The sequence below is a fragment of the Aethalodelphis obliquidens genome, unplaced genomic scaffold (genome assembly GCF_003676395.1).
Source record: "Aethalodelphis obliquidens isolate GAN/ISIS:26980383/991018 unplaced genomic scaffold, ASM367639v1 scaffold9, whole genome shotgun sequence".
NCBI lineage: Eukaryota > Metazoa > Chordata > Mammalia > Artiodactyla > Delphinidae > Aethalodelphis > Aethalodelphis obliquidens.
Window position 1 is genome coordinate 24,546,214 of NW_020837953.1, and position 14,865 is coordinate 24,561,078.

The 14,865-nt window shown below is 41.3% G+C and overlaps 1 protein-coding gene and 1 long non-coding RNA gene across 9 annotated transcripts in view; both read left to right on the forward strand.

The window, feature by feature from the left end:
- The window catches only part of KIAA0319L (KIAA0319 like), a 112,545-nt gene that overhangs the window by 33,741 nt on the left and 63,939 nt on the right, over positions 1–14,865 (forward strand). For all 8 annotated transcript variants that reach the window (XR_003433323.1, XM_027109132.1, XM_027109133.1 and 5 more), the window contains exon 3: positions 5,162–5,676. Coding sequence is in view for 7 of the 8 variants with exons in the window: in XM_027109132.1 (XP_026964933.1) it covers positions 5,162–5,676 (515 nt within the window). In the remaining variant the exon portion in view is untranslated. The remainder of the gene's footprint in view (positions 1–5,161; positions 5,677–14,865) is intronic.
- LOC113621842 (uncharacterized) lies at positions 5,683–6,325 on the forward strand. The gene is made up of 2 exons (XR_003433325.1): positions 5,683–5,948; positions 6,137–6,325. It is a non-coding gene; the product is annotated as an uncharacterized LOC113621842 (long non-coding RNA).

The following is a 14,865-nucleotide window of genomic DNA, read 5'->3' on the forward strand; positions in this document are numbered from 1 at the left end:
CCCTTGGGCCATAGTTGGCTCCCCTGGTTTAATAAATCAGTAATGATAACCCTTCTTTCATTCCTGATATTGTCAATTTGTAACTTTTCTCTTTTTTTCTGTCATCAGTCTGACTGGAGCTTTATCAGTTTTATTGACCTTTCAAAAACAACCAGATTTTGGTTTCATTGATTTTTCTCTGTTGTTTTTTGTTTGTTTTCTGTTTCAGTGGTTACTCTTATCTTTACCTTTCTCTGCTTATCTTGGATATATTTTACTCTTTTTTTTTTTCTGTCTTTTATGATGAAAGCATAAGATCATTGTTTTTTTTCCTGTTAAAGTTTGGCCTTTATTTTTCCAGATCTTTTTGAATGCATATATCTACAAACAAAAAAGCTTCATTTTAAAGAATATAAATAAGACCATAATATATAAATTTTCTGCAACTTTCTTTTTTAACTTAACAAGGTATCATGGGGATATTTCTTTGGCTGTATACAGAACTCTACCTAATTCTTTTCACTTGCTGTATAGTATTCTGTAGGAACTATTTCTATATTGATAGACATTTAGGTTCTTCAAATATTTTACAGTACAAACTATACTATAATGAAGTCCTCACAAGTGGGAAGTTCTCCAGGATAGAGGTATACAGAATATTTTTGTTAGATGTATAATTTATTGAATGTCTTCTCTTTGATGCTCAGAAGGAATAAACTACTTCTATGTGATTTACCACAATAACTACATTTCATGGCTCTTTCTTTGCTATGAATTATCTTATGTTGTTTAAGGACTGAACTTTGGGGAAAATTCTTCCTATATTAATTTTGTTTACAAGACTTTTCTCTGGTATGGCTTCTCTGATGTCCAATAAAAACTGAGCTAGCTCTTCATATGGGCTTTCCCACAGTCATTACATCAGTAGGGTTTATTTCCACTATGAGTCTTCTGATGTCCAGCAAAGGATGTATACCTGAAAGATTTTCCACATTTACTACAGCTATAGGGTTTATCTCCTGTATGCATCTTTGATGAGTAATAAGAGTTGAGCTCTTCCTAAAGCCTTTTCTGCATTCATCATACCAGTATGGTTTCTCATCAGTATGGATTTTCTTATGTTCCAACACAGTTGCGTTATCCCTGAAAGCTTTCCCACATTCATTACATACAAAAGGCCTTTGTCCACTATATATTCTCTCATGATGAGTAAGGGCTACCTTCTGAGCAAAGACTTTCGCAGTCTTTACATTTGTAAGGATTTCTGACTGGTCTGAATTCTCTGATGACCTAAAAGGATAGAGTTCTTTCTGAAAGCTTTTCCACATGCATTGCATTTATAGGGTTTGTCTCTAGAATGAATTCTCTAATGATTAATAATTGTTGAGTGCTTCTTGAAGAATTTCCCACATTCAGTACATCTATAAAGTTGTTTTCTTATGTGAATTTTATGATGATTAAAAGAAATGAGCTGCTCATAATGACTATCAAACATCGTTTATGTTTATGGGATTTCTTACCAGTATGATATCTCTGGTGTCTAATAAAGGAGGAATTTGAAGACTTTCCTACATTATAGTACTACTTCTCTATGGAGCTTCTGTCCTCCCACTTCAGGCCTATATCAACTATGACACTTTTTGTTTGCCCTTTCAGAGCAGACAGTTCAGAAGTATTTTGCTTTAGGGCTGACATCTTTGTTTCGAACCAGTACACCTGGACTGCACAGGTACCTGGTGGAACTTCTCACACTTCCATCCAGGGCTCTGCCCCTTGCTCCAGTTGGGCTATTAATTTTGGTTTGAAAGAGAGAAAAGCCCCATAACAACAGATTCCTATAGATTTCCAACATCATATCTCTGTACATGTCCATTGAATGGCATCCAGGTATCTTCATTCAATCTGGGTAGAGGCCATAGCCTCATCCCCAAATGTCAAGGATCCCTAGATCCAGGCTCTTGGTAGTCTTGGAGCCATCTGTCTTCTGAAGTATTCTTCCATGCAAGGGCAGAGAACACTGCTTAGACCAATAGTTCTGGATGCTAGAAGTCCAAAATCAAGGTGTTGGCAGGGTTGGTTCCTTCTGAGACTCTGAGTAGAATCCTTCTTTGACTCTTCCTAGCTTCTGGTGATCACTGTCAGTCCTTGACTTTCCTTGCCATGCAGCTGTATCATTTCAATCTCCGCTTCTGTCATCACATGGCATTCTCCCTATGTGTCTTTCTAGATCATTGATTTTAGACTTTTCTTCTTTTCCAAAATAAGCATTTAAAGCTATAAATGTCCCTCTAAACGTTGCTTTAACTGCATCCCACTAATTTTAATATGTTCTGTTTTCAGTTTCATTTAGTTCAAAATACTTTCTAAACTTTCATGCAGTTTTAACCTACACTTGGTGTAAATTTGTATTATACCAAGGGAACCACTGTCCAGCTGTCTGGAGGTCTTTCTCTGTGTAGCTTCCTCCTTTCCGGTAGTCTCTAGCTATCATAGTCACCCTGAACTCTGTTTCCTCAACTCAGCAAGACCACCCTACTCTGCTTGGGTTCTTCCTGTTACACAGTCTGCAGCATGCCTATCCTGTAAACGGAAAACCAAGGTGGTCCTAGGGCTCACCCTTGTTTATTTCCTTTCTCTCTGGGATCACAGTCCCAGACCACATGTTGTTCAGTGTCCAAAAACAATTTTTTCATATATTTTGTCTAGTTTTCTAGTTTCTCATGGTAGAAAAGCAAGTCCTATGGCAATTTCTCCTTCAAGGGCAGAAGTGGAGGTTACAGTACATTAAAAAAATTTAAATAAAATAGTGGCTTACAGAAAACTGCAAGCTATTTTCATCTTTGTGGACCTTTTCACTATATTAAATATGAGAGACTTTTTCTGAGAAGAATGATGGAAAGTTGATATAAAGGTAACTGAAAGTAGTTACTGATGTAACAATTTACTGATTTCAACAAACTCTGTACACTCAGCTGTTACCAAGATTCATACCATTGGTTATTGCTTAGGAAAGTGGATGAGGAAATGAGGAGCATTTCCATAGCTCTTGGTAACTTCATTTTTTTCATAGTTTCTATTTATTCATCTTTTCTTAAGTAAGTTCTGTTTTTTTCTGGCCTCTAAATTGTCTTGTCTGATGTTAGGTTGGTGCCCATGTTTCTCTCTTTTTGTTTAACGAGCAATGGCAGGGACTTCCCTGGTGGCACAGTGGTTAAGAATCCGCCTGCCAATGCAGGGGACACGGGTTCGATCCTTGGTCTGGGAAGATCCCACATGCCACAGAGCAGCTGAGCCTGTGCACCACAACTACTGAGCCTGTGCTCTAGAGCCTGCGAGCACAGCTACTGAGCCCACATGCCACAACTACTGAAGCCCATGCACCTAGAGCCCTTGCTCTACAACAAGAGGAGCCACCGCAGTGAGAAGCACGCACACTGCAACAAGGAGTAGCCCCCGCTCGCCGCGACTAGAGAAAGCCTGCGTGCAGCAATGAAGACCCAACGCAGCCAAAAATAAATAAATTTTAAAAAAGAAAGAAAGAAAGAACAGTGGCAGATTGGCTTCCATAGTGCTTGACTCCATAATCCAGAAGGCTGCCTGTTTTTCTCTTATCTCTCAGTTGACTGGTGTCCACATTTAGTAATTGTTTCCTGGGAGTCACGATGGCTTTGGCAGATTATCCAGTTGTTGCTTTAGTCAGTCATAGCCCTTTTTCAGTTATGTGTACATGCAGACATGACTATCCATCTATTCAGTGGTTTGATTCTACTACATATTTTCTATATGTAATTCTACAATAAAATTTTATATTATAACCCCAGGGCTAGGGCTAGGGTGAAGAAAGAGGTACCTAGGGTATGAAATTTCAGGAAACACTCACTCTCGAGATGGGGGTAAGCTGGGACTTCCCTGGTGGTCCACTGGCTAAGACTCTGCACTCCCAATGCAGGGGGCCGGGGTTCGATCCCTGGTCAGGGAACTAGATCCCACATGCAGCAGCTAAGAGTTCGCATGCTGCAACTAAGACCCAACATAACCAAATAAATAAATATTAAAAAAAAGAAAAGGTGAGGGTAGACCAGCCCTGCACTTACATGACTCTAAGAGTGAGTACTTCATGACTCTAAGAGTGAGCACTCTAAGAGTGTGCCTGAGGCATCTCTCTTGCCTCATCCTGGTTCTGGCTTTGTATAACCCTGACCATAGTTGGTTACAGACACCTATATAACTAAGACCTTAAAATGAACTCTGTATAAAAACTTTAATTCATAACATGCTTTGACTTTATTTCATCTAAGAAAACAGAAATGAGGTGATATTTCAGGAAAATCAATACCATGCCTGAAAACATTCAATGGCTCAAAAGTTTATCTGTAAGCGACGTTAGCCGGAATTTTGGACCATGTTATCTAGGTTAACCACAGTACGTCACTGTTGTACTTCTATTCCTTTATTCTTTTTCTTTTTTTTAATTAATTTTTATTGGACTATGGTTGCTTTACAATGTTGTGTTAGCCTCCAATATTTCTTATTATGACACGGCTTAGAACTTAGAAGTTCATTCTAGCAGAGTACCTCTCATGATTAAAATTTTTGGTAAGCTTGACTGACTACTGCTCTGGTTGATGCTGTGATATGCAAAACCACCTGACTTTGGTAAACCATTGATTAGAGAATGGATGAACCTGAATCCTGCAGTAGATCAAGAGTACTCAGTTTGTGTTGCTGCCAGTTCAGTGGGCAGAGTACACTATCTTCTTCAGCTGGCTGCTCTTCTGGTCCCATAATCTTCATACTGTCCCTGAGAAATGCCTTGGAGGTGAATGTGAGGTCAAGTGGTGGGACTCTGCCCCCATCCTTCAGTACACTTCCATCAGAAGAGCTCTTTTGTTTTGTTTTTTCTGTTTCAAGAACTGGAGTTCTGTTTAAAAGGTCTACATGCAAGGGACTCATTGAGGAGGGGAGCCAGTGATGAATGTGGAGCAGTACTTCTACAAGCTAAAATATCCTGAGCCAAAAAACTCTCTCTTTTGTGTCTTTTATTCCACTTACTAGACAGCTTTCCCACCCTCTTAAAAACCAATCTTCAAAACAGCCTCAAATGTTAGAATTCAGGACTCTTTACAGAGCTGTAGTCTCTGTTTTTATTTCATTTTTAAATGTTTTCATTCTTTGTTTTTAGATGCCAAGGAGAGCAGGTGCCAGCAGGCGAAGACACAGTTTGGAGTTGGCCTGAGATCTGGGGGAGAAAATCACCTCTGGCTTCTTGAAGGAACCCCCTCTCTGCAGACATGTTGGGCTGCCTGCTGCCAGGACTCCGCCTGTCATGCCTTTTGGTGGTTAGAAGGGATGTGCATTCAGGCAGACTGCAGCAGGCCCCAGAGCTGCCAGGCTTTTAGGACAGACTCTTCCAATTCTGTGCTGGTGTTTTTAAAAAAATTCCAAACTGCAGATGACCTGGACTTTCTACCTGAAGATGATGTACCACATATTCTGGGGCTAGCTTGGAGCAGGGTATCTTGGAGGAGGCAGAGCCCACCCAGAACTCCACTCAGACCTACTTTATCTTCCAGTGACCAGCAGAGCTTCATCAGGAAGCTTCGGAAGAGAGAGAGTCCCAGTGAAGAAGTAGCTACAGTGACACAGCCTTCTAAAATGAATGAGCGAGGTGATCTGAATACCACTAGCTCTGCAGAGGTAAGCATATTATGAATAAGGAGCAAAGAAGCTGTTTAATCTGCTTTCACATTTGGCACATACATGAGCTATGAAGCTGGTGCTTGTGGGCGGTGCTCCTAGGCTGAGGAGTGTATGTATAAAGCTGCTTGGTGTCATCTTAGTAGGTGCTGCTGCCCAGATGTTCAAGGTAATTTGACCTCAGAGATGTTCTTTCCCTGCAAGTCTGACCACTGTTTTGGTAAAAGCAGAAAGCTGCTCATTATCTCGTCTCAGCTGGCTCTTGGCTACAGGTGAGTGCAGTTGTGTGGGCGTTAGTCTCCACCAACAGTTCTGCAGTGTTTTCTGCCAGATTGCAGAACACTTGATTGATGTAGTTGCAGTCAAGTTCTCCTCCTCCTCCCCCATCTCCCTCCTGTAAACACATTCCTTAGGAGGTAGTTTCTATTCCACTCTGAAGTAACCATGCCTGGTATTACAGATGAAGACCTGACCTGCCGGGCTGGGGAGCTGGATGTGGCCATTAGCCAAGAGGTGTCGGGTGAATTCTTACCAAGCTTTGTATGCCAAGGGAGATACCACCGGTAGAGTTTATTCTGCTTATTATGTTTCTTCATTGTTGATCTTCCTGGGCGAATGATTAAAAGGAATGACTCACTCTGTGCTCGTTCTCCCTTGATTGCTGTGACTTATTTTTGTATTTGTTTTGTCCTAGTTGTCTCTATCAAGTTGAAGCCATACTAGGGAGGCTACTGCATGCTAGGCACTGTGTGTGCTAATCGTTATATTTTGTCATTTTGTTTAATTCTCATAGCAATATTTCCAAGTATGTATTATTAGCCCCGTTTTACTAGTGAGGAAACTGAGGCCCAAAGAGGTTAAACAATTTGATCATACAGCTAATGAATAACAAAGTTAGAATTGGAACCCAGATTTAATATTAAGGAAAAACCTTTCAGTGCAATATTAGAGATACAGTGTTAGGTTCAACATGCCCATAAACATTTATGGACATTTATTATAAATGTCAGGTACTTTTCGAAGCGCTAGAGAGATAAAGGTAAACAAGACATGATCTGTCCCTCAGGGAGTTTACAGTCTAGTGGAGACTCAGGCATGAAGATGGGTATTTATGATAGTGTATAATTATTGCATTAGTTGATTTACGAGCAGTAGGAGCACAAAAGAAGACGTGATCCTCCTGAGCAGGCAGGTGATGTGTATGTACAGGGAAGACTTCACTGAGATGCTTAACTTATTTCTTGAAGCATGTGGAGGATTTCACTAGGGGTTTAAAGGTAATAAAAAACATTCTGGAGGGAGATCCAGTGTGTGCAAAGGCTTGGTTACACATTTACTATCTGCAAGGTCCTGTACTAAAAGCAAGGCACTAGGAATATTATAGGAAATAAGATCATGATTCCTGCGCTAATGGAGCTTACCCTCTGACCAGGAAAATAGACATGACGTTTATGATAAATAATTATAAGCTTGATGCACATTATGAGAGGGTAAGTGGAGTGCTCTAAGAGCATCTAACAGAGACCTAATTGAGACTGAGGGGTAAAGTTAGGCCACCCTAAGTAAGGAAAGCTTAAGCTGAGACTTAAAGTAGAACTAGGAATTCGGAAAAGAAACAGGCAAAGAGTAATTCAGGCAGAAGGAATAACAGTTTCAAAGTTGGTTAGGTGCCCTAGAAAATTGGAAGATCGGGAAGTTGGGAGAGACTGGTCTTGCTTGGCAGACAGAGCAGGAGAGCTAGTGGAGAAAGAACAGGCTTCAGAGGTGTGCAGAACCTTGAGGCCTTCTTAAAGTATTAGTTTATCTTAAGCAGGGAATGAAATGATCAGATATGTTTTGTGTGGTGAGTAGACTGGAGAAGTGCAAGAATGTACATGGAACAATCAAGTAGGAGGCTCTTCAGGCAAGGGAACCATCTCACTAAAGAAGGCAGTTGAAGATACGCGAAAGGGGATAAATGATAAATACTCCCTCAGAGCTGAGGTTCTCAAACTTTAACAAGTGTCAGAATCACTTGGAGGCCTCATTCAAAACAGATAGCTGGGCCCAAGCTCCAAAGTTTCTGATTCAGTAGGTTTAGAGTGGGGCCTGAGAATTTGCATTTGTAACAAGTTCCTAGAGTGCTGATGCTGCTAGTCTGGGAACCACACTTTGAGAACCATGCCTTATAAGGCAGGTGGGTTAGAATCCAGAGCACAGGGCTTCCCTGGTGGCGCAGTGGTTGAGAATCCGCCTGCCAATGCAGGGGACACGGGTTTGAGCCCTGGTCCGGGAAGATCCCACGTGCCGTGGAGTAGCTAATCCCGAGTGCCACAATTACTGAGCCTGTGCTCTAGAGCCCGCGAGCCACAACTACTGAAGCTGGCGTGCCTAGAGCCTGTGCTCCGCAACAAGAGAAGCCACCACAAGGAGAAGCCCCCGCACCACAACGAAGAGTAGCCCCCTCTCACCGCAACTAGAGAAAAAGTCCGCGCAACAGGAATAAAGACTCAGACGTAGAGAATGAACTTGAGGACACGGGGAGGGGGAAGGGTAAGGTGAGACGAAGTGAGAGAGTGGCAGGGACTTATATATACTACCAAATGTAAAGTGGATAGTGGGAAGCAGCCACATAGCATGGGGAGATCAGCGCGGTGCTTTGTGACCAACTAGAGGGGTGGGATAGGGAGGGTGGGAGGGAGACACAAGAGGGAGGAGATATGGGGATATATGTGTATGTATAGCTGATTTACTTTGTTATAAAACAGAAACTAACACACCATTGTAAAGTAATTATACTCCAATAAAGATGTTAAAAAAAAAAACCCAAATGGAAGGACCTTCTACAAAACTAGTAGTCTTCAAATATGTCAAGATCATGAAAAAGAAAGACAGAACTGTCATAGACTGGAGGGAACAAAGGAGATACAACTAAATGCAGTGTTGGATGCTGGATGAGTCATGGACAAGAAAAAAGACTTTTTCCACTGAAAACAGGCAATATTCAAATAAGGTGATTAGTTAACAGTACTATATGAATGTTAATTTTCTGGCTTCAATATATATGTAAGATGTTAGCCTTAGGAGAAACAAGGTGAAGAGTATTTAGGAACTCTATACTATGTTTGCAACTTTGCAAAATAAAAAGTTTTTAAAAAGGCAGTGCCTGACACACGCACACACACAGAAAGCCTGTGCACAGCAATGAAGACCCAATGCAGCCAAAAATAAATAAATAAATAAATTTATTAAAAAACAAAAAAGAATCCAGAGCACAAGATTAGCCTTAAGCAGGAGGAGAGACATCTCCTTCATTGTGATAGGAAGGAAGAGATGGGTGGATATAGATGCGGCTAAGGTGGACTTTTAGGTTTGATAGGAGGAAATTGTGGTAGTTCTAATCTCATTCTTGTTTTTTCTGAAGTGGGATAGATCATTTATTGAAAGTAGAAGCAGAGGTAGGTGGAGTGGGGTTAGGTGGGTAGTAAGCAGGAAAATGAGAGGTCTGGAGAGAGTGGTAAAGGCCTGAAATGGCCATTGTGAGGGGTAGGAGATTGTAAACTAGGTAAGGAAATAGAAAGATTGCTGGGTGTCATTGAAGGTGGAGACCATGAATTTATAATTATAGTTGTATGATTCTCCTCAGTAGCTCTCAGCAACCCTGTCAGGAAAAGCCTGATAGTTTGATTCCTCCAAGATTAGAACTTTGCCAATTTTGTATAGAAGGAAATTGGGGCGTTGAGACTGAGGTTGTTGTCAAGAGAGTGGATGAAAGAGAGATGTAAGAAGAAAGGAAAAGAGACAAAAATAGGAGGAGCTGAAGGAGATTCAGTAGAGGAGTCTGGCATTCAGAGGTTCGATGATGGGAAGCAGATATAGGGGGACAGGTAAATGTGCTGGAAGGACAGAAGGTAGTCATCAGAGAGTGAGATATTTGAATTTAATATTCTGGAGGTGGAGAAGATATGGTGATTAGGGGATCTAGGGTGAAGCTATGGAAGAGAGTTGCTGGGGTAGAGCAGAGAAGAAATTTATTGGTGACAGGGAACTCATAGAACATGTTGAATGAGTTATCCATGTAGACATTGAGATAGACTTTAATAAGGATGATGATAATGATGACAGCAGTAGTAGCTAATGTTTACTGAGTACTTACTACTATTAGTAAGTACTATGTACTTAGTACTATGTCAGGTACTATTTCGAACCCTGTACACGAATCAACCCTTTTAATCTATGCAACAAATCCTGTGAATTACTATTACCATCTTTATTTTATAAATGAGGAAACTCAGGAAAAGAAAGGTTAAGGAACATGGCAACATAGCTATATGTGGTAGTACCAAGACTTGAACCCAGCAGTCTGATTCTATCCGGAGTCTGTCCTCTTAATCTGCTTACTCTTGAGGCAAGACTTGCAGTGAAGAGGAATTTTGAGATCCAGATGTCAAAGCCATCAGTAAAGTAGGAGGAGTAATGAGTAAGTTGAGAGATGACAGCTATGATGAGAGTTGAAGTATTGTGCAGCAAGATAGCAAAGGAGAAGAGGTTTTTACAAAGAAGATAGAAGAGTAATGATTTGCAAAGGCATTGAGAAGGGGAGCAAATAAATAGCAACCTACCTTTAATCCTAAAGTGTGGGAGAATAAGTAGCCATCCTATTGCAGAGATAAATGGGAAACAGTATCCTCAGGGGAGGGCAGGCTTACACTTAAGAATAGGAGGTCAGGGCTTCCCTGGTGGCGCAGTGGTTAAGAATCCGCCTGCCAGTGTAGGGGACGCGGGTTCGTGCCCCGGTCTGGGAAGATCCCACATGCCACAGAGCAGCTAGGCCCATGAACCACAACTACTGAGCCTGCGCGTCTGGAGCCTGTGCTCCGCAACGGGAGAGGCCACGACAGTGAGAGGCCCGTGCACCGCGATGAAGAGTGGCCCCTGCTCGCCGCAACTGGAGAAAGCCCTCGCACAGAAACGAAGACCCAACACAGCCAAAAATAAATATAAAAAATAAATTAATTAATTTTAAAAAATTCTGTGAATGTTTAAAAAAAAAAAAATTGGAGGTCAGGGACTTCCCCGGTAGTCCAGTGGTTAAGACTCCGAGCTTCCAATGCATGGGGCTTGGGTTCGATCCCTGCTCGGGGAACTAAGATCCCATGTGCCATGTGGTACGGCCAAAACAAAAACAAAAACAAAAAGGTAGGAGATCAGGGATCACTTTATGGGCATGTGACCTGTGCAGTCCCCACACTTAGAAAGACCTTGTTCTTGATTTAATGCTCTGCTCTCGTTATCTTGAAATTCTTAATTTTTGAATATGGAAGCCCACATTTTCATTTTCCACCAGATCCTGAAAATTTATATACCCTCTCCTGCAGGAGGTATAGGGAACAAAACATGAAATGATTGAGTGTACAGGTGACTTTCTGATCATTTGAACTGAATATTTGGAAGAAAAGGAGGTTGGGTTTTAAAGGAGAGGAAGTATATAGATCATTGTAGGGATAACAGTGTGGTGTGGTAAATGGTTCACAACTGGGTGTTCCCCCAGAAAACAAAGTCAAGCCCTGAGTTGTAGACTTTGCCAGTTTTCATGGTGTAAATACTACCACCGTGACCAATTTCAAGCTACCAACATGAAGTCACTGAACACAGAGTTGGCAGAGATGAACACAGAGTTGGCAGAGATGAACACAGTCGGCATATGACCTGGCTCTAGCACACCACAGGATAATGATGATCAATAAAATTGGACCAGTAAAATTAGAACTTTTGTAGATTTAGGCCTGACGGTCTTCTGGAAAATGATAAAAACTCAAACTTAGGCCTTACGAAATTCAGGTATATGCTGGAGGGAGGATCCTGAAGTTGTGTTGGCTGGGGAGTTCTTTTTCTTGTTGTTCACCAGTCATAGGCAGTGGCAATAAATTGCTGCTAGTGAACAGGGTCTCAGGCTTTATGGTCTAACATGGAGAGTGGGTGGACATGGGGGGAGGAATATTGAACTTGAACTTTGAAGCCCTAGGAGTGGGAGTGCGCTTTGTGCAGTGTCGCACATAGGCATTTCGCATCACATGTTGGGAACTGCAAGCATTGCTGAAAAATGGGGCAAAGTGAAGTCTTCAGATCCAGACAAGTTACATTTGACCTTATATGCCATGCTTAGGAGCTTGATTCTCATGCTGAAGGCCATGGATAGCTCTGGAAGGGTGGTAGGAACTTCTTGTACATTCAGAATAGTTAATTGCTAGGCATTTCTTTTAGGAGAGGACTTGGAGTTCAAACTTCTGCTCAATACATTAGGGAGAGTAAGAGAAATGTATGTACTGCAGATCTTCTAATTAGGGATGACTGACTAGCAGCAGTAGTTTGTACTAAAATTTTAGTTTGTACTGTTTTCACTAAGGTAGGTCAAGCAAGTCTGCATCCAAAGGAGGAAGAAATTGTATCATATATTACTCTTGTCTTGCCTGAAATGCTTGCAGAGTTGCAAACGCATGGGGTTGTCAGTAGTATTTTTCATTCTTTTGAAAACATATATATATTGCATTCAAGAGTAGGTATTGTGGACCTTCAGCAATTCCAGAAGTGGAAAGGAATGTCATCAATTTATTCCCCTTTCTCAACTTAGAGAAGGAGAGGCTTGTACTGCTTGGTTGAAGTACTTCATCCTTTCTGGATCATGAACCTCTGAATTGTTGGCGGGAGGGGCATGAAGGCTTGTTAATTGGGTACTGGCACATTTACAGTACGAGGAGTTGAGCCACTGGTTATTAATTGCTGCCAGTCCTGCTTTGTGAAAGGAGGAGTGTTCTCTTTGAGCCCAGGGAAAGAAGGTCCAATTAGGTATCCCCACATGTAAGGTTTGACTTTAGAAAGACTGAGGTGCTCCTTTCTCTACCGGCACCATTTCCCCGTTTCTAGTCAATATTACAGCATTTCAACCCCTGCAAGCCGGTGGCTTTCTGTAGAACAGATGACTGAGAAGGATAAGTGAGCCAAGCTCTTGGACACCTCTCTGCTGCCTTTTATCCCCAAGGAAAACTCTTATGCTGACTTTACAGAAGGTTGGAACTTACTTAGCTCTTATCCCAAGGTAGAGGCGTGGGGTGTGGGCAGCAACAGAGAAGAGCCTTGCATAACCAAGGACAGAAACCCAAGCAGTTCTGTTTCCCTTCATCCATATTTTTGTTTTGTTTTGGTTTGTTTTTTAAGGTTTTTTGCTTGGTTGCTTTCTTTTGGTTTTTGTTTTAAAATCTTTCCTTTAATCCTTTAGACTTGTGAAATTTTTACCAAGGGTTCATTTATTCTTCTGGCTATTACTTCCTGACAAATTTGGAATCTCTCAGGACCTAGTTTTCTCCAGATTCTCATTCTCAGTTATCTGAGCAGCAGACACCAAAAATTTTTCAGCCCCAGACCCCCTTCCAGCCCTCTGGCCTGGACAAGTTTTGTGGGTTTCTCATCCCTCACTGACCTAGACCCTTCCTGTACTGTGTGCATATATTCACTAAGTGCCCCCTCAACGCCCCGCAACCCCCGCCATTCTGATCTTACATGAGTGGCTTGTTGCATCAAGAGAAAAACTGGGCAGCCTTGTTGTGTGTGGGTATGCAAAAATCCCTGCTATTGTACGTGTCCTTTTTCGGAAGTATTAGTGCCTGAACCATAATACTTTTTCCTTATTTTTTTCTCGGTATACCTGCACTCTTTCTCCTCTAATCTTCTAAATCTTCTGGCTCTTTTATCTGATTATCTGGGGTTTTTTTTTTTATTGAAGTACTGTTGATTTATCATGTTAGTTTCAGGTGTACAGCAAAGTGAGTTGGTTATGTATAAATGTATATATCTATACATATATATGTATAAATAAATGTATCTACATTCTTTTTAAAATTCTTTTCCGGGGTTTCCCTGGTGGCGCAGTGGTTGAGAGTCCGCCTGCCGGACACGTGGGTTCGTGCCACGGTCTGGGAAGATCCCACATGCTGCAGAGTGGCTAGGCCCGTGAGCCATGGCTGCTGAGTCTGCGCGTCCGGAGCCTGTGCTCCGCAACGGGAGAGGCCGCAACAGTGAGAGGCCCACATATCGCAAAAAAAAAAAAAAAAATTCTTTTCCATTATAGTTTATTATAAGATGTTGTATATATGTCAATCCCAGTCTCCCAGTTTATCCCCCTCCCCATCCCCTGGTAACCATAAGTCTGTTTTCTATATCCATGACTTTACTTCTGTATTGTAAGTAAGTTCATTCGTACCCTTTTTTTTAGATTCCACATATAAACGACATCATACGATATTTGTCTGTGTCTGACTTATTTCACTCAGTATGACAATCTCTGGGTCCATCCATGTTGCTGCAAATGGCCGAGTAATATTCCATTGTATATATGTACCACATCTTCTTTATCCATTCATCTATCGATGGACATTTAGGTTGCTTCCATGTTCTGGCTATTGTAAATAGTGCTGCAGTGAACACTGGGGTGCATGTATCTTTTTGAATTATGGTTTTCTCCAGATATCTGCGCAGGAGTGGGATTGCTGGATCATATCATATGGTAGTTCTATTTTTAGTTTTTTAAGGAACCTCCATACTGCTGTCTGTAGTGGCTGCACCAATTTACATCCCCCCACCAACAGTGGAGGAGGGTTCCCTTTTCTCCACACCCTCTCCAGCGTTTATTATTTTAGAGTTTTTGATGATGGCCATTCTGACTGGTGTGAGGTGATACCTCATTGTAGTTTTGATTTGCATTTCTCTAATAATTAGCTATGTGGAGCATCTTTTCATATGCCTGTTGGCCATCTGTTTGTCTTCTTTGGAGAAGTGTCTATTCAGGTCTTCCGCCCATTTTTTGATTGGGTTGTTTGTTTTTTTTGATATTGAGCTGCATGAGCTGTTTGTATATTTTGGAGATTAATCCCTTGTTGTTCACTTCATTTGCAAATATTTTCTCCCATTCTGTGGGTTGTCTTTTCGCTTTGTTTATGGTTTCCTTTGCTATGCAAAAGCTTTTAAGTTTCATTAGGTCCCATTTGTTTATTTTTATTTTTATTTCCATTACTCTAGGAGGTGGATCAAAAAAGATCTTGCTGCAATTTATGTCAGAGAGTGTTCTGCCTATGTTTTCCTCTAAGAGTTTTATAGTATCTGGTCTTCACATGATGTGATTTTAAATGGGATTTTTAAAACTTTCTGTTTCTGATA